The sequence below is a fragment of the Populus euphratica genome, unplaced genomic scaffold (genome assembly GCF_000495115.2).
Source record: "Populus euphratica unplaced genomic scaffold, PopEup_1.0 scaffold114.1, whole genome shotgun sequence".
Taxonomy (NCBI): Eukaryota; Viridiplantae; Streptophyta; class Magnoliopsida; order Malpighiales; family Salicaceae; genus Populus; species Populus euphratica.
The window spans coordinates 867,533-893,202 of NW_011499905.1; the positions used below are offsets into that span (position 1 = coordinate 867,533).

The 25,670-nt window shown below is 33.2% G+C and overlaps 1 protein-coding gene across 3 annotated transcripts; it reads left to right on the forward strand.

The window, feature by feature from the left end:
* The first annotated feature begins 5,025 nt into the window (after positions 1-5,025).
* LOC105133340 (ketose-bisphosphate aldolase class-II family protein) lies at positions 5,026-23,777 on the forward strand. 3 transcript variants are annotated; one of them, XM_011037292.1, is made up of 43 exons: positions 5,026-5,104; positions 5,251-5,400; positions 5,978-6,053; positions 7,732-7,812; positions 7,894-7,974; positions 8,837-8,913; positions 9,043-9,097; positions 9,209-9,257; positions 9,516-9,653; positions 10,568-10,646; positions 11,803-11,881; positions 11,962-12,008; positions 12,134-12,328; positions 12,889-12,964; positions 13,078-13,158; positions 13,226-13,306; positions 14,607-14,683; positions 14,775-14,829; positions 14,920-14,968; positions 15,157-15,294; positions 15,540-15,621; positions 15,718-15,796; positions 16,861-16,907; positions 17,007-17,218; positions 17,479-17,566; positions 17,734-17,853; positions 17,951-18,069; positions 18,144-18,216; positions 18,296-18,415; positions 18,575-18,643; positions 18,736-18,906; positions 19,004-19,051; positions 19,243-19,384; positions 19,942-20,039; positions 20,783-20,927; positions 21,009-21,097; positions 21,180-21,290; positions 21,439-21,513; positions 21,879-21,944; positions 22,097-22,285; positions 22,377-22,487; positions 23,101-23,181; positions 23,379-23,777. In XM_011037292.1, the coding sequence occupies exons 2-43, from the start codon at positions 5,293-5,295 to the stop codon at positions 23,556-23,558; spliced, it is 4,137 nt and encodes a 1,378-aa protein (XP_011035594.1). In that variant the 5' UTR covers positions 5,026-5,104; positions 5,251-5,292; the 3' UTR covers positions 23,559-23,777. The 3 variants fall into 3 exon arrangements, with proteins under 3 accessions (XP_011035594.1, XP_011035592.1, XP_011035595.1); XM_011037290.1 differs by lacking the exon at positions 5,026-5,104 and having other exon boundaries at positions 5,131-5,400; XM_011037293.1 differs by lacking the exon at positions 5,026-5,104 and having other exon boundaries at positions 5,131-5,400; positions 7,894-7,965; positions 8,828-8,913.
* The last annotated feature ends 1,893 nt before the right edge of the window (positions 23,778-25,670 follow it).

Here is a 25,670-nt window from a genome sequence, read left to right on the forward strand (position 1 = left end):
TTTTTTTATTTTATAAAATTTATTTTTGATATTAATATATAAAAAATTAATTGAATTTTTATTTAAAAAATTACAAAATAACGATAATTTAATCATAATCCAAACATGGCCTATAATCATCATTTATAAGAAGAAAGCTCGTTATGGCTTGGCATTGGCATATAGAAAAAAGAATCTCTATAATAGTAGAGTATAATAAATTACTTTATCTGGATATAAATATTTAGTACTCCATAGATTTAATTTCTTACGTTGGATACAGCCCGCAGAGAATGAGAGCACAATTATTTACTAAATCAAGCGGGAAGCATGTGAAAGTAGCCCTCGGCTGCTTCTTCTAATTTGTGTTGCAAACGCAGTAAATAATAGGACCTATTAATAGTAAATCCTGTTTTTTTTTAACCAAAGAGCTATGTTTTGCTTAAAATGCAAACGCGTGCCTTGGGAAACAAATGATAAGTTTAAAAAAAATATGGATAGTTGGATACATGTTTGATAAAAAAATCTAGTTAAAATTTATGTATAGCAAAAAATATATATAAAATATTTTTTATGGTTGTTTTTTAAAAGTAAATTTTTCTTTAAAAAGAATTAAAATATTTTTTTATTTTTTAAAAATTATTTTTAATATCAGCATATCAAAATGATCTAAAAATACAAACAAAATAATAATTTAAAGTAAAAAAAATAAAAAAAAATTGAATTTTGAAAAAAATGATTTTAAAACACAAAAACAAATAAAATTTTACAAAACTCTATTAAAAAAAACATGTAAAAACTGTTTCATTAAAACTATATTTCAAACTTAATTTTTTGATGGGTCTCATAATATAAAACATAGTTTAGTGTATTACTTAACACCTAACTATATTTTTTAACGGCAAACACAAACACTAAAACTAAACAAACACATCATAATAAGAAATTAAAAATTTTAGAGTTAGTTTGATAAAAAAATGGAAGGATTCATAAGTTTAGAAACTTAATTAAACTTTGAATTAATTTAATTAATAAAATTAAAGATTTAATTAAAAAAATCAATTTCTAGGTTAATTTGGGTCAAAATTATAAGAAATTAAAGTACATTGATCAAGGGGTTTAATTGATTTTTTCAGGGGTAATTTTGAAAGAATTAAAAGTTGTATAGTTGATTAAGGACTGAATTGATTAATTCGGAAACTAAAGACTGTTTTGTAAATGACTTTGAAAATCTAGGGTTCTAATTGCAATGATATAGGGCCAAAATTAAAAAAAAAAACAGATTTCCATGAATAAGGGCCCAATTGCTAAATGTTAGAACCTCAAGGGGGCAAATTGAAAATAGCTGTTTCAGAGTAGAAAATGGCGTCGTTTCTAAAACCACAGTTGATCATCTTCTTCCTCATCCCAGGGAAGACCGATTAAGCAGGAAAATGCACCAAACCTGTTCCAAATCGTGGGTCAAGTCTCTGCCAGCTACCCAATACCCCTCCCCAACACGATGCATTACCAAAAGTCCTGCAAGTCCCCAGTTCTTCCTCAAGCACGGGCGAACGTGCCTCATAAACCTAGGGACGAACAGAGGGCATTCTCTGGCTCTATGAAAGCCAGAGAAAGGCCACATACGGAGAGAACAGAGACAGAACGAGAGACAGAACGAAAGACAAAACCACAGGACATAAACAAACAAAGAATGAAGATAGAAAGAAAAACAGAGAAGGCGAACGAAAACAGAGAAAGATTGGGAGGAGGAAAAACCAGAGAAGAAGAACAAGAACGAAGAGATAGAGAGAACCCAGGAGAACACAAAATAAACGGGGAAAAAAAAGATTTCTGGGCTTTCCTCCAGGACTCCAGCAAAGGAATGTTCGTTGTCCCCTGAACAACATATCACCGAACCAACCAAAAACAAAGGAAATAGAGACAGACATAGACAGAGACAGAGAGAATAAGAAAAGCAAAAAGAAACCAAGACAGAAGATAAGCGCGCGAAAAACATAAGCAGAGGGGAAGAAAGTAGCTTTGGCCAGCCATTACACCTTCGCCATCGTCTCGTCCCCAGGCACTCCAGCACCAGGTAAGCTGTGTCCCCGCCCCCGCTTGCGTTTTAATTACCCTGTGACTGTAGTAACAATTCACGCACGCTTTCAAGTGAAAGCCAGTAGGGTTACTGGTTTGTGCAAGTAACCTGGCTATGCTAATTGGATTAAAACTAGCTTATATAATTGGGTTACGTCCAGTTTCTTTCTTTTTTTAAAAAAAATAGCTGAGACTGGGTTAGCTTGGGCCTTGGACCCAACCGATTTAATAGTATGTTCGATAAAATACATTTTTATGTTTTTCTTATTTTATTTCATTGTTTTATTTATTTTTATATATGGTCAAACATGCCTTTTTAAATATTAAAAATTCATGGACCCTTTTGAATTGATTTGTGGGTTTCTCTTGATTTTTATGAGTTTACAATATATTTAATTTGTAGATTTTTATTATAAAATATGAATTTGATATGTGATTCATATTTATCTTTTTATATATATGAAAAAATATACATGCTTTACTTTTAATTTAAATCTTAATGGTTTGTTTACTAGTATTTGAGTCATGAATATCATATTTTTTTAATTATATAATATTTACTAATATCAGAGTTGGGAGTATCTGTGGTCAAATATTTACTGATACTAGAGTCATGAATATTATAAGCAGATCATAAAAAATAAAACAAGACAAACCTTCAACAATTTAAGATAAAACTAGCAATGCAGTCTATCTTAAATAGGATATTTAAGAGGTGATAATATCTTCCATTCTATTCTGCTTAATTAGTCTCATATCATAAAATCTATATTAACTAGTTAGAGTTCATTATAACCATAATATTAGATGACGACTCCTTAAACTATATATTTCTCCTTTAAGAACAACATACTAGATATCTATTCTTTTCATGATTAAATTTTTAAAGTTCATCGCGATGTTAATTGTGACATAATAGTGACTCCACCAGGGATTCTTATTAGTCAAGCTTCCACTTTTGTTTAATGATTGTTATAAAATTTGTTTTGAGTGTGTTTATGTGGTTATTATTTTTTTATTGCTTTAACACGTATCTTTATTGTTATATATCACTTTAAAAGCACACAGACCTTAAAATTTAAGATAAGTGGAGAATTAATGATACTTCAATAATTTTAATATGGATAAAACTCTTGAAATCATTTACTTTTCGCTAAATTATTTACTTGGAAATAGGTGGTATGCCAATATAATATTATTCAAAAACTCTATCTTCACACTCCTTTAAGATATGTAATTTTAAAAAAGACAAATAATAAGTTTTGCATATGGTGGTATTTTTGTTACTTCATATTTTTTTTATGTAATTTTTTATAATTATAGGGATATTTTGATATTATTTTATTATTTTTAAATTTAAAAAGATATATTAACTTGTATTTATTTGGATCAGACAAATAATTAAGATCCAATTTATACTTGGTGCTAAATGCAATATGGTTTTAATAAAGAATTGAAATGAAGTTTAAAACATTGATTTATTTAATTAGATTTAATAATATTATTAAAATATTTTTTATATTTTTATTATTTTTTACCAATCAACCAGTATAAAATAAATTGTGAAGGCATATTTTTTAATATTACTTTTTATTAACTTTTTAATATTATATTATTTTAACTATTTATGTATCTTCTTTAACAAACATCAATCATGAAAAGAATTACAAGCAACTTTATTGGAGGCCCACCTCTACTTTAAACGTAATGAAAGGTCGAAAATCATCTGATTCAAAATCAAAGTGAATAGAAAAGTCATGAAGAAATCTTCTATTTAAATGGAGATCAAAAAACAAAGAAATTTAAACGTGATCCCTATGGTGTCGTTCTGGTCCCCTTCGGAATGATGAAACTAGCTAGTGTACGACATGTGTTTTTACGGCATGTTTGTTTTTAAAAGAATTTAATTTTTTTTTATTTTAAATTAATATGTTTTTTAATTATTTTAATGTATGATATTAAAAATAATTTTTTAAAAATAAAAAATTATCAATATATATTTTAATACGAAAAAATTATTTGAAAAGTAATATTAATTTTTGTGTTTTTATTAATAAAAACAATATATTAATTTTTGTGTTTTTATTAATAAAACCCATAAATTATGGCTTTTTATAACTAAGATTTCAAAAGAAATTCTTCAGCCGAATTTATTTAAAATTATAATATATATTAATGAACCAAACAATTTTAAAATCATTAATAAAACAAAAAAAATTCTGTCCATAATTCACCAAACCTACTGGTGTGTTTCCTAAGGCTCCTGTATATTTGTTTGTATTTGATTTCGTGAAGTTTCCTAAGTTGTCCTTTTGAGCTAATAATTAATAAATATATATTTAAGATTATTATTGTGATTGTTTTTTAAAGTATTATTTATTTATAAATATATTAAAATATTTTTTTATTTTTAAAAAATTATTTCTAATATTAGAGTATTAAAATAATTTAAAAATATCAAAAAATTATTAATTTAATATAAAATAATAAAATTTTTTAATTTTCTTTTAAAAATACTTCTAAAATACAAAAATAAACAAACCCCACGTCTTGTTTCTTCTTTCTCGAGTGGTTGCTGACCTCAAATTTGCAACATGATTATCTTTACCATCGCCAAGAAGCTTCCTGCTTTGTCGTGTTATCATGTGACTGTGTTCAATAAGTGCATGCGATCCCTTTAAATTATTTGTTTGTACTTTCAATGTTTTTGACAAAATTAAAAAAAATTATTTTTTCACTTTAAATTAATTGTATTGAAATGGGAAGGATCGCGTTGCAACTTTGTATTAAAATCCAAGTTAAGTTGAGACTCCATGTCAAAGCTGACACAGCTATGGCGATGGCGTGTAAAATAACAAGCCAATGGCTATGATGACTTGTACAGGAGATTTACATGTTTTTGATTTGGAAATTGAACCACCCTCGTCACTGCCACGCTTGCTGTGTCAAGGTCTTATCTCTTCTTAATTACAATTTCCATTTACTTATTAGTTGGAGACGCTCTCTCTCAGACAGTAGCTGTTAGATAGTGCAGCACGACTCTCATGTAACAGAGGAGACATATAATAATAATAATTATTATTTTTATATTTCATGCTCTACGATTATTGCGATTTATTTATATCACTAATTTTTCTCCCTCTCCTCCTATTCTCTCTACTGGCATGTGCAAATTTTTTGATCTAAAACAAGAGCATTCGGTGTAAGAGAGAAAGAATATACTGACGAAGCGCAATGGCGACTGACGGCGATGCGGTTGTTGGATTCGTCGGATTGGATGATTTGAGCTTAGACATGGCCGCTTCGCTTCTTCGTGCTGGCTACAAAGTTCAAGCTTTCGAGGTGATCGCTAGAAAGTCTTTCTCTATTCCTTGCTTTTGAATTTTTGTTGTTTGGTTGCTGCGAACAACATGGAAGGACATTTCCATTTTGTTTGGGTTTCCTGGAAAAAAAAGGGGATATGATCGAGAAAATGCGTCTTGGAGAGCCGTGTTCAGTTTTTCTATTTCTTTGCCTTGATTTACTTAAGAAATATTTTTGTTTTACATAGAATTATGTAACCGGTGTTTTAGAAAACAAATTCAAAAGAAAAAAAGGAAACGAAGTCGTTTCTGAAATTTGTAACTGCCAAGAACGAATGAAGAAAAGTAATCCCTTTGTATTTACATTGCTTGCCCTCGTATTTACACTTGATATCTTGAATGAACTAATTTGGGATATTATATTAATCAAAATATATTTTTCTTAAAAAAATAAAAAACCCAACCATACCTACCTAAGAAGACAAATTTAGAAGTTATTCGGCATTATTGTCTCTTACAATCATTTTCGCAAATCAATGTATAAATTAACTAATTTCTAACAGGTTATTTGATTGCCAAATTAGTTATTTTTTAATTGGAATTTTCTTGTTCTGCAGATAGATGAAACTCTGGTTGATAAGTTTTTGAATCTAGGGGGGACGAGAAGTGCCAGCCTTATTGAGGCTGGGAAAGGTAAACAATGCTCGGATATGTGTCTACGTTTTACTGAAATGTTTTCAATAGCTACGCTATCTGGGGTGGGGTGCCACTTCTTTAAATGGCCATGTTTTGTTGGTGGAATGCATAGCATGATAATGCATGGAATGTGGGTGCAACATGGTGTTTATATTCCACGCAAAATTTCATTTCTAATTGGGTTTCCAGAACTCAGAGGAATGTGTATAGAACATGTTTATATTCCATGTAACGTTTCTTTTTAAATGTGCCACTAGAACTCAAAGTCATGGGTTTTGAAATCTTGGGAGTAACAGCTGTGGAATTGGTGTAGGCATGAGCGGAGAAATTTTATGAAGCTAATGAGTAACCAGTGGCATCTTATTAATTATTTTTTGGATTAATTTTGAAAAAAAATAAATATAAAAAAATAGAAAAATACCAGATGGAGATATTCTTATTAAGATCATAGATTCTATTTCCTCTTTCTTTTGTCTATCACTTCTTTTAAAATGGTTACAAAGTATTAATAAAATGCTACTAATTACTCACTTAGCACCATAATTTTTTTTGGCGCTAGTGGATGTGTGTTTGAATTGGGACCCATTGGACCTGGTCCATAGACAGAACAGTTGTTTTCCTGTCAATAGGCAATCAAGATTTAGATGTTATGTTGGTTTACCATCAGATGGTGGAATCGCTTGCCTTTACTCCTTTTGTAACTTAATTCGCATCCAACTATATGAGAAGCAAAATATTCCTGTGGTTGTATTGATTTTATCCCTGGTGCTCTATGCAATCAAATAGAGTGTAGGCCTTTGGTGTCCAACAGAAAGAGCTGAAGAAATGGCTTGGTAGACTGGACTAAATAGGCTTTAAGGGACCTTTCTCCAGGTATAATAAATGAAATGTGGTACCTAGCTGTGAAGGATTAGCAAAAAATTGGAAAATGTAAAAACGCGTGTTGATTAGTAATTCTTTGGAATGAGGTTTTTCAGACATTCAAGCATAAACTCATACCAAAGTCTTACAATAGCAAGTGCATGTCTTCTGCTTCCGCCTGTAGCACAAAAGTGAAATCCATTCCTAGCTTCCCTTTAGCTGCCATTTAGACTTTGCTTCCTTGCGATCGGATGTTTTCATGATACCAATTATGGCATTTGCTTTCCTTAGGTTATACTTGGACTCCATGGGATGACGCATATGATAACTCTCTAAGGATACCTGGTATAGCCTGATATCATAGAAACTGATTGATGCATACCTACTCTCTTCCCGCTTCTCACTTTTGTGTGAGGGTATCCTTGGAAGTATAAACAACTGCCTACTGAATTCATGCTCTGAACTTAAAACTTTCACATTTAATTTCACTTTTGAAGTGTCATGATTGTGTTTTAATTTGATTTCTTGTAGTTTTATTCATCCTTCTTTTCCCAAAAATTGTCCTGCAGTATTCGATGTTGATAGATGCATGGAAACTTAATGTTATTTTCATTTTTAAACGTAAGAGCCTGGAAGTATAAAACACTGTTTAAGTCAAATTTCTACATCTTCATCATTACTACTGTTGATCCACAAAAGTGGAGCCTGAGCTAAGCAATGATTAATGTGGTGTTGGGGTTCATTCTTATTGATGTCTCGTGTCCTGTGAAATTGTGCCTTAACTCTGTTTTTTGTTTTTTCTTTTGGCATACAGAAGTTGCAGCTTTGATTGTTCTAATATCTCACGTGGATCAAATCAATGATGTATTTTTTGGCCAACAGGGTGTTTTGAAAGGTCGTTATGGAACTTAGCAATTATACCTAAAGTTATCATTACTTTGTAGATATTCAGGATTCTTAACTAATTGGTTTGCAGGATTGCAAAAAGGGGCACTCATCATCCTACGTTCAACCATTCTGCCATCATACATCCAGAATCTAGAGAAACGTCTCCAAGGTCATGTGTATTGTGAATTTATAATGTTGTCCTTTCAATTTAGTGGCACATTCTCCGGAAAGCATTTCTATTAGTAATGTGGTGTAAATCTTAACTTCATTGCTTAGATTACTTCTCCATGGCAAGGCAATGGAGGATACATTACCGCCCTTTTTCTTTTCTCCTCCCTCTTTTCTCACCTTTTTATTTTTGCCTGTGGAATTTACTTGCATGGCTAAGTTCTCTCAATATTAGTGACTTGTAACTTAATTTAGGATTACCCTCTTCATTTTCTGTTAGTGATGCATGCATAACACTTGATCTGCCATTAGGAAGCCTCATTGATAATCACAAAACATATTATCCCGTTTTGGATTTCAATGTATAAGGTAACAAGGTATTCATAATAGGTAAAAATATCATATTTCTTAAATCAACTGGTTGGATCTCAAACAGCCAACCATTAACATCAAATGTTAATTATGTATTTCTACCCTGAGACATTTTTTCTGCCTGTTATTGCACTCAAATGAGTTATATAAATATTAAGATTGGTGGCTAGGACTTGGCAAAATCGGTTGGATAAGTTATGGCATGCAAGGTTATTTGGCTTTCATATGTAAAGGGAACATATGCATAAAAAAAATAAAATACGGACATGGGACTTGTGCATGTTCTTTTGCTCATCCAACCTTTGTGGTAAAGCTACGTGGCTGCAATCACAAATTGACTCATCTTCTTGAAATTTTACTGAAAACTATTATCAATTGAGCATTCTTCTTTCTTTTTGGCAATCATTCATGATCCTGTTAGTTGCTCTCTTTAGGAAATAACAACCCTCATGCATTGGTACTGAAATCAGTTTATTCTATTGATCTCACAGATGAAGATTCGATGGCTCATCTAATAGAAGCATATGTCTCCAGGGGATTTTCTGAAGTCTTAAAGGGAAGAACCATGGTAACACTGTTTTTTATTCTAACAACTGTGCCTTCTCTATCTGCTTATTATTTGTTGTAGCAGTCCAATTCCACATTGTTATGAGATAATTTGAATAGTGGAGAATGCTGATTACTTTGATTTATCTAGATTACATCGTCAGGAAGGTCTGAAGCTAATGCGAAGGCACAGCCTATTCTTTCTGGTAAATTCATTTTATAATCTACAATCATTCTATTGGAGCATATAGGCAATAGAATTGGTGAGGCAATTTGTCTATGTATTCTCTTACACAAATTATCATTATCTTTTACAGCAATGTCTGAAAAGCTTTTCACCTTTGAAGGTGAACTAGGCACTGGAAGGTGTGATTTCTTCTTGGTCTTGTTAATCTTCCCATAATGTATTATAAACACTGTGCATATATTCTTTCTTTCATGTTTTAACTTGATTATTCTAGAAATAATGCAAGTATTAGGAAAAGGCAAAATGACATGGTAATTTAGACAAGTGACAAAGCACTTCTTGGATTTGATTTCAGAATATAGGACTACTCAAATAATGATATGGCATTTTGATTTTCTAGAAATTGATATTTAGTTCTGTTCTCCTTTGCTTCACAGTAAAATTAAAATGGTGAATGAGCTGCTTGAGGGCATTCATCTTGTTGCTGCACTGGAGGCGATTTCTCTTTGCACTCAAGCTGGAATTCATCCATGGATAGTCTATGATATTATTTCCAATGCTGCTGGAAACTCATGGTGAGTGTTTGTGACTAGATAGTTCCTTTCTTTTTATTTATAAAAAGAAGGAAGTTTTATTGGATAAAACTGCTTCAAGAAGCAGTTTGAAGATTCTAGCATTCTGCTGTAACCAAATACTCCAAATCGCAGCAAGTACAAGATTCAAAAGTTTTTGCAATCCTATTCCTTCCCCATTCCAGTTTCCACCATGCATAGAAAAGAGTGAAAAGCTTAGTTTTACAAAGATAAAAAAATTAAAATGTCAACTAGCTCCATCAATTTCTCTGTTAATCAGCCTGCCTACTCCACCAGGCAAGCGTGCTCGCAGACAAAAAAAGAGCAAATAAACATACAAGGATTTCTATGTGATTTGGTGATTGTAGAAATAAATGTACCTGTTGATATTTGAGATGTATAGTTAACATGCAGGCTAGCAATTTTGTCTATTTTTATTTCGCTAACCAGTAAAACACACTTGCATGGATGTGGCAATTATGCATTTCCTGGAACGTATACAACATGACTAGGACAAAGTTACATGTATACAACATGACCAGGACAAAGTTACATGTTTGGGGCACGAATGCAGATCTCATCTGATAAACAACTTTGAGTCATAGTCTGTCTCCTCAGAGTCACAGTGATTTGACACTCTTTGTAGCCAACTGTGTTATTCACAAAACATCACACGGTAAATCTCTCATTTCTAAGTCAGGGGATAATTACCAAGATTAAGAATCCATTAGGTGGTGGGGTATTGGTTTTGCCTCCCATCACTTTTCCACGGTTTTTCACAGCTCATATTCAGGCCATGCTCTTTGATATTTTGCGCTGTGTGCTTTGCTACCTTTATAATGATGTCTTTTTTTGCTCTTTCCACTCTGTTTTTTCCATTATTTGTTGGCGATGGGGTGATTCTTTTCTCACTGCAGGATTTTCAAAAATCATATTCCCCAGTTTTTGAGAGGTGATACCAAGGTGCATTCCTACAGGACTGTGGTCCAAAATTTGGTAAGGGACGCTGTTATTTTACATGTTTAAGTTTGGTTGCATTTGCAATAATGTGTGCAGGTGTGTTTCTTCCAGCTATGGGCTGAATTGTTGAGTTTATTGGGTTCATCTCGTGTATGCATAATTAGTTAGTTTTGACTTCTGAATGCTGAATTTTTATTAAATTGAAGGTTGAAACTTGGTTCCTTTGCTGATGGATTGCATGCTAGACAAGTTAACTCACACATCCTGATTTATTCATATAATTCTTTGTAAAACTGTTTATAGATGCTAACAATCTAATACAACAAACTGAGACAGAATGAGAATAACATAAATAAAATGAGATAGTGTTTAACTTATATTTAACAAGTCTTCTACAGGGAGCTGTTTATTGTTGTATGCAATCATGTAAAGCATGTCAAGGCAGGAAGAAAAAAAAAAACAGGAGAAGCACCTGTTGGCTGAGCTGTATTTCTGATTGGTAGTGATATTGTGAGAAGATATAGTAAATAAAGTTGTTTTCACAAATTAAGCTGGTATGGAGTTAGAGATGATGAAGAATTTGTTTGTTGAAAATAAAATTCACAGACCTAGAGTTTATAGGTGGGGCCAGAGAGATGTGATTGCTTGTGAAGATGTTGTAGTTGAGGTACAGGCTCCTACTATTTTTGGACTGCTAGGAAACTTGAATTTTGGTGGAATAGTAGAGGGGGTCTGGGCATTTGAAACTAGCACTCCTAAAAGTTTTCCATGTGAATTTCGAAATATACCATCAGATATTTTTGGATCTTGTCTAAAACCGTTTGAGCATGAATGGACAGATTAGAGAATCCTGGGGAAGTTGTAATTCTAACAACTCAACTAGTTATTTTCAGCTAACTTTAAGTTCCAGATATTTAAATATTTGATAACATATCTATCATCATTCCATCATTTTTCAATGACCTGAATTAATTTAATAGAAGTGCTAGTGACAGTCACTTTTATTGAGACTGCCTTATCTCAGTCAATTGTGTAGTGCATGGAAGGTAAGATCCATATGTTGATGCACCATGTAAAAATGCAAACTTAACACTCCTCTTGACTAAATGACTCAAGTTTTTGATGAGTACCTTAACCTTTTATTTGCATTTATCAGATGATACTTGAGACTGATGGAATTTTCAAATTTTAGGGTATTGTTTTGGATACAGCCAAATCGCTCATATTTCCTCTTCCACTTTTGTCTGTTGCTCATCAACAACTTATTCTTGGTAAACTCACAATCTGATACACTCTTTGCTTAATTTCTCTAATCAACTAGTTTCCTTCTCAAAAATCTCTCTCCTATCAGGATCTTCACATGGTCAGGGTGATGATAGTGATGTCACATTAGTCAAGGTTATTCCCCTGTACTTGTGTTATAAAATTTCATTTGCTGGTCATTATGACTTGCTTTTAGGCTATTATTATTGAAAATAAATAGCATGACAGATGCCTTGTTATCTTGTGCAATCTTTTTCCAGGTCTGGGGAAAGTTGCTTGGAGCAAATATTCAAGATGCAGCCAGTGCAGAACTCTATGAACCTGAACAACTGGCAAGACAAATTGTTGCCAAATCTGGTGTCGTAAAGAGAATTGGTTTCATTGGTCTTGGAGCAATGGGATTTGGCATGGCAACTCACCTTTTGAAATCAAATTTCTGTGTTGTTGGTTATGATGTAAATCCTTACCTTTTTTTTTCCATTATATTTTGATTGAAAGAGTCAGTTCCTGCTTGGAGCTTGATAAGGATTGATTGCTGCCATTTCTGGCCTGAGTATCTTTCATGCAGTACACATTAGAATGGAACTTTGATAACTATGCATCACATATCCTGGTGAAATTGTTTAACAATTGGAAAATTGAATTAAAATGACCCAGAAATTCTTATCTTACCATCTACTGTCTAATAGTTTATGCTGATTGTAAATGGAAGTAGAATTATTAATATTTTTAATCCTCTCGGTTATATATATATATAAAAAAACAGTTATAACCTTTTTGAGTAATAAAATGTTATATATTTTCAGTTTTTGAATGTATGCATATAACTTCTCTTTGTGTACTTGCCTGCTTGTGAATTTGTTTATGCTTTGCATGTATGTATATTTTGCTTGTGGTGCTTCTGTAAGACTTTTTCTGGGGGCTTGTCTAGTTCATACATATTTTGTAGATTGATATTAATGTGTTTGAATTACCATTGCAAATTTATATGGTTGCATCTTTTCTTGGGTGGCAGGTGTATAAACCAACTCTCACTCGATTTGCAAATGCTGGTGGTTTGATTGGCAACTCTCCAGCAGAAACATCTAAAGGTTATTTTACGCCACAAGTATAAGTTTGATTTGCCTTTCCAAATATTCTATACAACATTTATAGTCCTTTTATGGAGCTAAAATTATTGGTTTCTTTAACATTTCTTGTTCAGATGTTGATGTCCTAGTAGTTATGGTCACAAATGAAACTCAAGCGGAGGGTGTTTTGTATGGAGATCTAGGAGCAGTGGCAGGTACCTTTCTAAAGCAAAATGTGTACATCAAGGTGAAGGTGCTAACTTTATTTTTGTTTTTTTATAGCCTTACCATCAGGAGCATCTATCATCCTATCTTCTACAGTATCCCCTGCATTTGTGAGCCAACTGGAGCGACGCGTACAAGGTATGTCCTATATAAAAGTATAAACATTTATACTTTCAGCTATGCAAACTCCTAATGTGAAGATCTATTGTGTTCTTATTCAAATACATAGTTGTTTGTGTGTGTGTGTGTGTGTGTATTCAACTTACAAGAACTGTAGGTTCTAGCATCATTTTTAGTTTTGTAAAATTGACAATTCTCCTATATTAAATCTGTTCTATTATAATTCAAGAATGCTTAAAAATGACAATAAGAAGTTTATGTATCAGTAGGCAATTAAATCCATTAACCAGTTACTGTGAGGAGGAATTTGGAAGAAGCCCCTACCCTTCAACATTTTTTCACGAAGTAGTTACACACTGAATATATCAAAAAACATTTCCTTTTTCTTCTTGACATCAGTCATTCCCGCACTACAAATCCATACCAGAGCACTATTAAAGCCTGTAGAAATTATTCTTTCCTCTCTTTAGCCCAAACAATGGGTTTCAGAGAGCCTGACCCAAAGAACAACTAGAATCATGAATGGATTCTGGTTGTTTACTTGCTCGACCTTTCCTGGTATGGCGTGAACTAAAGAACTGTTCAACTAATGTCTTGTTAGCTAATCTGTTACTATAAATACATAGGAAATACTTAAAAATATTGAAAACTAATATTCATAGATCTTGGGAATGCAAATAGATATTATAAAAAGGGAAATGCATGGTTTAATTTTTGCACATCTAAGATCTTGGAGTTGAATAATGCCATTTCTTTTTAATGATGTAAAAGCACGACATGACTGTTCAATATTGTCTTCTTGGAAAGTTAAAACTTCTTGAATTTTGGCATTAAGCTAGAATGATGATGGAGAATTGATGTGTGGAAGAAAGCATAAGAAAATGCAACAGAAAATGAGCTAGCTGAGTTTACTCTTGGATGAAGATTACAAGTCCATTCACTTTTACCATTTTTTATTTTACTTATTGTTTTTTATTTTAAATGTGTTTCACTTTATTTGCATCTCTTGTTTGTAAGGGGGCTTTTTCTCTCTCTCTGTATTTGTCATGTGTAGAGTTTTAGGCCCTGTTTTTTAATGAGTTTGCTTGTCTTGATTCACAACAGAAGAGAGTGGTTATTTTTGGTTTAAAGATTGTGTAATTTCTTTACATGCATGCAATGAAATAGCAGTGCCACTGCTAATTGAAGGAACAACTTATGGTTTAAGCTTGTTTGGGATGCTTGATTTTGTTTTTGGTGATTATGACCCCTATCATGCCATGTTTCTATGCTTCATTTTTCCCAATATTTTCTTACTCAAAAAAGGAAAATATCATAGGTGAAGGCAAGGGCTTGAAATTGGTGGATGCTCCTGTTTCTGGTGGTGTCAAGAGGGCCTCAGAAGGAACACTTACGGTCGAACAAAAAATTCTAAATTGGTTCATTTTGAAAGCAGCTGTGTATATTTTGATAACTGTTTCTCAGAGTAATTTTATATTGCTATCAGATAATGGCTTCTGGGACTGATGAAGCTCTTACATGTACCGGCTCAGTTCTCTCGGGTAATTATCTCATTAAATATTCTTAATTTTGAATGGAGGAGTTTCTGAGATCTAGATTACAACTTACGCATGGTTGTTAATTATGAGCAGCATTAAGTGAGAAGCTTTATGTGATTAGAGGAGGTTGTGGGGCTGGAAGGTATTTCATCATTAATTTTTCTCTCACCATGCATTATATCATCATTTTGTAGGTTCATTGATCAATTGAATTATGCATTAGTGTACAGACATGCAAAAATTGTCTTAGATAATCATATCATGCACTGTCATATAATTTTCCAGGGAACTGAATAATTACTCTCTGTTCTTTTCAATTATTGCCTTTAGTGGTGTAAAGATGATTAATCAGTTGCTCGCTGGAGTTCATATAGCATCAGGGGCTGAGGCAATGGCGCTTGGAGCTCGATTAGGTCTCAATACAAGGATGCTGTTTGATTTCGTCAAGAACAGTGGAGGAACATCCTGGTTTGTTTCATGGAAAATGCACTGCTCTTTTAGTTTCTTTTCTTTTACTGAGCTGAATTCGATAATTTTTGTTATTGTCTTAGCCTTTAATACTTAATTTTATTTGAAATTAACATGTGATTTTTACCCATTCAAGTGATTATTTAAAAAAGGATGGTTCTTGCATCCCTTTTCACTAGGATTCAGCTACTTCAATTCTTAAGTTCATAGATTAATCCCGGGAAAAAAATTGTATCCATTTGCAGGATGTTTGAGAATCGTGTTCCGCACATGTTGGACAACGATTATACACCATATTCTGCACTCGATATCTTTGTGAAGGATCTGGTCTGACTGACATTTATCCTGCATTATGTTTGAACGAAGCAATTATTTTGATTTCTGGTTGATAGTTTTTTAAAACTGCTCTATATTCATCTACAGGGAATTGTTTGCCGTGAATCGTCATCCCTTAAAGTTCCACTGCATATTGCAACTGTTGCACACCAACTATTCCTGGCAGGTGTTGTGATCTTCTGATTTCCAGTTGTTATGTTTTCCCTTGTCCTTTTGATATTTGATCTATAAGACAATAATTTTTAATTTTAAAAGTTTTAGCTAGCTAAATATAAGATTTATCTTATGTTTATGGTGAGATATGTGAGAAAGATGTGTTTCAAGGTAAGTTGGATTTAAGAAGAAATTCTTAGTTTTTTCTGTTCCGTTTCACAAGATATGACAATGCAGGATGGAAAATTGGGACTTGCTTTTCTTTTCTCTTATTTGGATCAATCATCCACAGGGAGGTAGGGATTGACTGGATAGTCAAGAAAAGGACAGAAAATGTATGAATTATTACCATTAGTAGTGTCTTCTTTGGCATAGAAAAGAGCTACTTGCACAGAAGGTCCGAAAGGCAGGACAGGAGATTGAGGCTTGTCATTATTGTTGATTGCTCTATACTGTGTAGAATGGAGAAAAGGGATTTTTTACACTGACCTCATGTTGTTGGAGAAAGGTTATCTGAGCTGTCAAAACCTGGACAATCTAGAAGGAGAATGAAGCATTTGAATTATGGCCCCCGATTCAACCTATATATAAGTGGGAACTGAGCTGAAATTCAAGCAACATTTAGCTTATTAACTAGAACTTTTGATAACTTTAGACATTGAAAGAGACAAAATGGTGACAAAAGACTTCAAATTATTTTTTTCTGTCAAATTCCAAAGATAAGGAAATGAAAACAATTAGACTGGATGCCTTGGACATTCAGGTTGTAGCGAAATTTTTTCTGCAGGATATGTGATGGAAAACTGGCAACATATGCCCTTAATAATCATCTATGTTTTGAAAATGTTTCTCATGCTAGTGCATATACAGATTCTCCTTTACACTTACCTTTGCTTATACATCCTAGTTGAATTTCATGAATGAGCAGGCTCTATCTGTGTACTAGTTGAATTTCAACTTTAATATTAATCTATGTTTTGAAAATGTTTCTCATGATAGTGCATATAAGCATTCTCCTTTACACTCACTTTAGTTAATTATGCTTATACGCACTAGTTGAATTTCATTATTGAGCAGGCTCTGCTGCTGGCTGGGGTCGGCAAGATGATGCAGGTGTAGTGAAGGTATAGTGATTACTTTCGAAATGTAAGACATTTGGAAGTTATTATATATGAATGAAGTCAGATGGTCACAGGTTTAACTGCAACTTTTTCTTGTATCAGGTTTATGAGACCCTCACTGGTGTTAAAGTTGAAGGAACACTTCCTGTACTTAAGAAAGAAGTTGTCCTGCAGTCTCTTCCACCTGAGTGGCCCCTGGACCCCATTGATGATATTCATAGACTGAACCAGAGCAATTCAAAAACGTTGGTGGTTCTAGATGATGATCCAACTGGAACTCAAACTGTTCATGATATTGAAGTATTAACAGAATGGTGATCTCTTGCCTCTATAATGTATAATTGTTTTGCAAACCTGACCATCAGATTAAATATAAAAAATTTCAATATAAATATATGTTTTCATTTCTTTCTGAAGTTTAGTTGTTTCATCCTTTTGTCTTAAATTCAGTTCTTTCTTCTGTCAATTCCATTATGCAGATAGAAAGCCTTGATACTCTATATCTGTAAAACAAACAGGCCCTTTTGAAGGTGCCTTTACAAATTTTAAATAACCGTGCCTGCTCTCTTTGCAGGAGTGTTGAGTCACTAGTTGAGCAATTTAGGAAAAAGCCTAAATGCTTTTTTATCTTGACCAACTCCAGGTCATTGAGTTCTGAAAAGGTAAACAACTTTCTCCACATCTGATGTTATTTCTATTCATAAAGCATGTATCTTATTACAAAAGAAAAGAAAAGCAAGTACTTATTCATCTTACAATATCTACTCAAAGGAAAACAATTTGTTTGTTTGAGACTTGTATTTCTGATTATCCAATTAACTGTTTACAGGCGAGTGCACTGATTAAAGATATCTGTGGAAACCTAAGCATAGCCGCTAAGTCAGTTGAGAATATTGATTATACAGTAGTTTTGAGAGGCGATTCAACACTACGTGGTCATTTTCCAGAGGCAAGGATGAAGGCCCTTGAGTGTCGTATTATCATATTGTCAACACCTTCATAGCTTACCTTATAGAACTACATTATGATGTACTTGATTTATTTAGGAAGCAGATGCAGCAGTTTCACTACTTGGTGAGATGGACGCATGGATCATTTGCCCATTTTTTCTTCAAGGAGGCCGTTATACAATCAAAGATATACACTATGTTGCAGATTCTGATTGGTACTGGGCTCCTCTTGTTAGATCATAGTGATTCTTTGTTGGCATTTTGCATAAGGAAACCCCTATGTTTGCAGGCTTGTCCCTGCAGGGGACACAGAGTTTGCCAGAGATGCTTCTTTTGGCTACAAATCTTCAAACCTCCGTGAGGTCTATCTTGTTCATCCATGTCTTGTACTTGAAAGGATGTTAGATATGGTAATGACTTTGTGACTGTCTGGATTTTCAGTGGGTTGAGGAGAAAACTAGAGGCCGTATTCCTGCTAGCAGTGTTTCATCTATATCTATCAATCTTTTGAGGAAAGGTGGGCCAGATGCTGTTTGTGATACTCTTTGCAACTTGCAGAAGGTATGGATAATCAGCACTTGGTGCATGTCTGAGTGATGTATCCATGCATTAATTGGATGGGAAATAGTTTTGCCATGCCTTTGTGATTAAAACAAGTCATCTCTCTTCCCATTGAAGTATTTTTTTTATTGATGGTTTACTTTTTATGAACTGAAATAGGGTTCAACTTGCATAATTAATGCAGCAAGTGATCGGGACATGGCTGTATTTTCAGCTGGAATGATTCAGGCAAATTTCTTGCTATTATATGTTTTAAATATTCTTTGTTGTGCCTAGCTAAAAACTTAAGAAGCTTTTACATGGTTTTGCGTATTGAGCAGGCAGAATTAAGGGGGAAATCCTTTTTATGCCGCACTGCTGCTAGTTTTGTTTCTACCCGAATTGGAATTATTCCCAAAGCTCCAATACTGCCAAAGGATCTAGGAATAAACAAAGAAAGAAAGGGCGGGCTTATAGTTGTGGGATCGTATGTTCCCAAAACAACAAAACAGGTTGAAAAATGGGGGACTTTTGTTTTCTTTTTATTTTATGCCCACCGGGCTGTGATTTTCTACAGTGGTAACATTCATGTTTTTCATTAACTCACAGGTTGAAGAACTTAAATTACAATGTGGCCAGTTTTTAAAGAAACTAGAGGTAATACAGATGCATGTGTTTTTGTATTTTCTCAATCATGGTGTTAGTTTTGATTCTCTTCTGTAAGGAATATGAGATATTATCTATCAGTAACTGGACATCCATAAGTTGTCATTTGTTCATGTACATGCACTCAAATGTAACTGCAAATGCAAGGGACTATTAATTATTTTTTCTTTTGTTATGAATAGGTTTCTGTTGATAAACTTGCCATGAAATCATTCGAAGAGAGGGAGGAGGAAATCAATAGAGTGGCTGAGATGGCAAATTTGTTCCTTGGGGCTTGTAAAGACACTTTAATCATGACCAGTCGAGAACTCATTACTGGAAAAAGTCAGTAATCTTTTCTTTTCTCTCTTGTTGTTTGTGCATATACATCTCATGGTGGTCCATAGAACTGTAAATAATCCAGACCATTTTCATGATGGGAATGTATCACCTGAACAACACAATTTTTACGAGCAAAATCCAGTAAGATCACACATTCTCAATACAAATAGAGCTCATTTTTTTTTTTTGGAGAACCTGATATTTTAAAGATAAAGATAAAAATATACAATTCAATGTTTAACAATGACCCAAATAGATGTTCTTATACGGACCATGAACCGAATTAACATGCCTTCTAAGCCTACACCCCCTAGATACCCTGATCCCGAATCTTGTACAACAACCTGACGTTCCTTATTTCTGGTAAATATGAGATCATCTGCTGATTGTCTTCATTTTTATTTCCTTATTTTTTGATAAGGTTTTTCACTATTGAAAATAGGTGCAAAGATAGTGACAGATGTTCTTGAAAGAAAAGAAAAATTTCCAACTCTGTCAGTTATTCTTGCTATACAAATTAAGAAGGCCTTTTCTTATTATCTACTTTCTTAAATTGCCAGCTGCTTCTGAGAGCTTGGAAATCAACTTTAAGGTGAGCTCTGCTTTGGTGGAAATTGTGAGGCGGATATCAACAAGACCACGATACATTCTTGCAAAGGTATTTCGATTTGTATAAACAAAAAAAGTTCTATTTCTTGCAGCATCAAGTTTTCCTTCTCTATTGTGCTAATAGGCTTTTTTAATTGAAAGGTTCTAAGCCTTTCCTGCCCTAGTTTTAACCATAAGGATTTGGGATCATTAAGTACAACCCAGAATCTTACCAGAAATCTTATTTATATTTCATTCCAAAAGTTGAATTTTGATTGGAGAGTTCTGTTTGAGACTGCTTTTATCTACCTAGGTGGATTTTGCCTTTCAGCTTCCTTGAGTTCTGCTTTCCTTCTTTGTAGCACTAAGAGTGCTGGTAATTAGATTTAATTTTAGATATCTGATATTTTCAGCATTACCTCTCTGTCATTTAACTTCAAATTGCAATAGACATGTATGTTTTGTCTAATAATATATCTCTCTTTCTCTCCAAATTTTCTCTAAAGCCATTCTAATAATAGTAAGTCCACTTTATTTTGGTAATAAGCAAATCCACTTTTGTTTTTCACTTGCTTACCCTTCAGCATTGTTTTCATAATCCATACAGTGACTGATCTCAGAACTTTTAACTAATACAATGTAACCATTCAAGTAAATTAACCTTCAAAGGCACATTTCCACTTGGCCAATATTTTAGCTGAGATATGATTCTGTATGCAAGTGGGATTTGACCCCAAGCCCTAGGTCCAATGCTAAGAGACTTTTTACCAGCTTACTCACTAATTTAGATGATTCTACTATGTCTTGTTCTAGGGTGGAATCACGTCATCTGACCTAGCTACAAAAGCTCTAGAAGCAAAATGTGCCAAAGTAGTTGGACAAGCCCTAGCTGGCATTCCATTGTGGCAGCTTGGTCCAGAAAGTAGGCATCCAGGAGTTCCATACATTGTTTTCCCAGGTAAAAAGAAATTTAAATTTATTTAGTTGCTATCTTTCCATAAAATAAAAATTGAACTTTTTTTTTCCTTTTCTTTTGCAGGTAATGTTGGTGACAGTAAAGCACTAGCTGATGTTGTGAAATCTTGGGCGCTTCCTTCCCGACTTTCATCAACAAAAGAACTTCTTCTTGTAAGGACTACAAATTTATTGTTTAAATACTGGATTTATTTGGATATTGAAATGTGTAGATATTGATATTATCCTTGTAAAGAACGCAGAGAGAGGTGGATATGCTGTTGGAGCATTTAATGTCTATAATATGGAAGGGGCTGAGGCTGTTGTAGCTGCAGCAGAGGAAGAAAATAGTCCTGCTATTCTACAGGTCAGAATGACATTTTATAAGTTAGACGAGTAATTTAGGAGACAAGATATGGAATTAAGCTTGTCTTTTGGGAAATGGATGTGATCTTCAGCCTTTTTCACAATTATGGCTCCTTACTAAATTACCAAAAGCTGTGTTCTTTCAACAGATTCATCCTAGTGCACTGAAGCAAGGAGGAATTCCACTGGTTGCTTGTTGTGTCTCTGCTGCTGAACAGGCCAATGTAAGTTTGTTTTTCATATCTTAAAATATTTTTTTTTAGGGAATTTGAAAGGGTAAGAGAGGAAGACAAGCGTTATGGTGTGGATTTTGTGGTTTTTGCACCGTCATTTTATTTTCTGACAATTTTCTAGATGAATCAAAATATGTGCCAATTTTCAAACTATAATAAGCAAGTTAAAGTTCCCTGGAAAGATCACTAAAAATTTAATCCCCATCGGAGCCATTATTTTTCATCAGGGATCAAAATCACTTAAATGATTGGGTACTCCAGATAAAGAAGACAAATGCATCAAATAGATGAAAAATACTTTTTTTGGTCTTTTTTAGACACGATAATAAATTATAATCTACATGCATGTTTTGCAGGTTCCAATTACTGTTCATTTTGATCATGGAACTTCAAAGCAAGAGCTAGTTGAAGCTCTTGATTTGGTGAGTGCTGCTTGTTATCCATGAAAAAAAAAAAAAGGACATGGTTCAACAAGCTAAGTAATTTTTTAATATTGGCAACTCCTTCCATTTATCTATACCGAGGAATAATTTATTACTGAATTTCCATTTTCTTGAATCCAAAATCATGCCAGGGATTTGATTCATTAATGGTAGATGGTTCACATCTTTCTCTCAAGGATAATATAGCATACACGAAGTATATATCACTTTTGGCCCACTCCAAAAACATGCTGGTGGAGGCTGAACTAGGGAGATTGTCAGGGACAGAGGATGATTTGACTGTTGAAGATTACGAAGCAAGGCTGACTGATGTTAATCAGGTCAGTAGACTTCTTAATTCATTAAAAAAAAAAAACTATACCCATTTTTTTTATACATCCGAAATCACAATTGTCTTCATTTAAATTTCAGGCTGAAGAGTTCATTGATGAGACTGGGATAGATGCTTTGGCAGTGTGTATTGGGAATGTACATGGAAAGTACCCTGCAAGTGGTCCAAATCTCAGACTTGATTTGCTTGAGGTGAAGTATAAACAATCAAATGTTAGCTATTTTTTTATTGTCATTGATCATGTTAAAATTGAGAGCTGAGATCTATCTATTAGATTTCACGTTCTCAGTGAGAGACGTTCAATGATTCTGTGCTGTCATGCTTTAGTTCTATTGATTTTATGTTTTATGCAGTCTATGTTTGACCTTTTCATGCATGCTATATTGCTGATTGATGTTTTATAAGTATGAGAACGATGTTTGCACAGAGGGAAAATGAGGAAGAGAGACTATTTTACATGGATTCTTGAGCTGCCAGTCAGTTTCTTAGATCTTTGATCTTGCATCATCATCTAAGTTTTTAATATGGAGGTTAAAAGGTGATTTTAGACCCTCAAAAAGCAAAAAAAGTGTATTGCAACCATGTAAATCTTCCTCTGCAGCATATTCCTGATGTAATGCAGAAATCAACTTATTGAGCTTGTACATCTTAGTGAAACTATAAACCCCTTCAAGTGCATCACCATTTTCCTGTAAATCTAATGGGCTGTTCGCAAAATTTGGTTTAAGATGTAAAGATCATCCACTTCTAATTTGCAAACTCAACTATTTCCGCTTTACTTATTCTTAACGCTTCCATCCTTAGGATTTGCATGCCTTGAGTTCTAAGAAAGGTGTATTTCTGGTGCTGCATGGAGCATCTGGCTTGTCCGAGGAACTTATCAAGGTACTCCTCCCTCCCTCCTGGTGTGCCCGCACATGTAAAACCGTGATACATATATATGATGCAAAGGCATTAGTTTTGTTGGAGCTATCTGTTATAAGGGCATATATACTTATCAGATTCAACAAAGCCTAAATCAACATTGCTTAATGAATCTGCCACTGATTTACATAATCAACCTACTTGACTGCATCAAACAGGCTAGTATTCAGCGTGGTGTGACGAAGTTCAATGTTAACACTGAGGTGCGCAAGGCTTACATGAACTCACTAAGCAACCCCAAGAAAGATCTGGTCCTTGTGATGGCATCAGCAAAAGAAGCCATGAAAGCTGTGGTAGCAGAGAAGATGCGCTTGTTTGGTTCATCTGGAAAAGCATGATTTTTTTTTCCCCGTTTGCTTGCAACATTGTAAGAAGAAGCAAGTAATGAGCTAAACATCAAGGACTAGTCCCACATTCATTGTTCCATCTAAAATATTCAAGCTGTAATAATTTGTTGCCCTTCTCTATATGTTAGTGGCACGCTTTATATGCCTCTCCGGCCAACCTTTTAATCTATTATTTTTGCCACTCCCATTGTAACTAATCATTTTTGCTTCCATTTTGGAGTCCTTGCAGAACTGATTTGATGTATGGATTGACAGTGAGGAGCCTTTGATTGACAAGCCCTTGGTTGATTTAGAGAAGGCTGATCTTCAGCTCAAGGTGAAGTATTTAGGGGATCTAGATCAAGGCACACAGTAATTCTCAATAACATGTTGCCATAAAAATAGAACATGGTGTAGTTCCCTTCATAATCCACATTGCTTTGATAGGTCTAGGAAGTGTGTTTTTCATGCTGATCGTAGTGATAGATAGCATGTCACTGTGCGAGCTAGTGTTTAACGGTTTTTTTATTAATTAAAAAAACTTAGGGCTCTCTCGATGATTATCAAAAAAAAAAAAAAAAAACAAAAAAACTTAGGGCTCTTTGTATAGATCAATACTTGAACAATCGTTGTCAAGACTTTGTTTATGAGGTCCAAGAAGCTCCTCAAATTCATTTTTTCCTTAATCTTTGAGCCTTTCTAACAAATCAGTGCTTTCGAAGCTATTCGAAATCTGTTTCTAAGCAAGAAACATCGCAAATCAACTCCAAAATTAGTTCTCCTTTATCCATTTAATATAGATTCAATTTCAGATTTCAAAAGAACTATTTTTTTGAACAAGTTATTTTTCTTTTATTGTTTTTCCAAAAATGCTGAGTTTTTGATACATAGAAGAAGGTTTTTTTTTTTTTTTGTGGGGTTAAGGTAAAAATGTATTAAAAAAAAATAAAGAAGGAATATACAAATAACATGGGGCAGACTCCCCAAAAAAAAAAAAAAAGGGACCTCCATGACCATGGAAATCCTAGCTGCCTGGTTGGGGCAACAAGCCCCAGACCAAAGCAATAGGAGAAAAAGACTAAGCTCATAGAAGTAACTTGTTTGTCAGAACTACATCTTTTTCAATAGGCTGTTTGAAATGCTCTAAATTAAATTAAATAAAAATATTAAATAAAATTTTATATGTTGGCAATCATTTTAAGTATCAGAAATTAAATTTTAAATGGTACAAAAATAAATTAGAGACTAACCTATCCAATTTACTACATTAAAGAAAAAAAAATGTTAAAACTAGCTTTTTAAAATATTCACTACCTCTATTTTTTTAGAGAAATTTGAAATAATAAAATGAAGAAATAAAGATAATATAAAAATAAATAAAATAAATTTTATCTTTAAAAAAAATATAAATTCAATCTGTTAAAATATCCAAACAATATATGTAAAAATTTGATATTTACGCTCTTAAAATAAAAAATTTAGAATTATACTTGTTTTCAATTTTATATTCATAACTAACTTTTTTTTTAAAGTTTACAATAATGGTAATATAAGAAAATTTGATTGCAATAATAAAATAATTTACAAGTGAAAAACAATTGTTTAAAAATTTCTATAAAAAGTTTTTGAAGCAAAATAAAATAAATGAAAGAGTAAAAACCACTTAAATGATATATATATATATATATGGAGAATAATATAGGTATCATAATTAAATATGAACTTAGAAGATAAATTATTAAAGTGATCTTATTGTTTCTAAAATAAAAAATAAAAAATCATAGAAGTCATTTATTTTTTAAAAGTGAATTTATCGGTACTTTTTTCAAGAAAGTTTAACTCAAATCCCTAGTATAATATTTAGACAAAGTTTGTATACACTTTGTCAACCTGTCTCTTTGAAATCCATGATAATCAATCCATTTGCATGCATACGCCTCCTACAGCGAAATCCTCTGGACATTCTTAGCACCATCCCTCACCTCCACCATGCTAATCAATGCCATCAAGCTATTGCCACCATCTACTCCACATCCAAGAAAGAAAGAAAGAAATCCAAGGCTTATATCAGTATACAAAACCACCATTAACCTATTGAGAAAATCACCAAGATCTTAATCCATC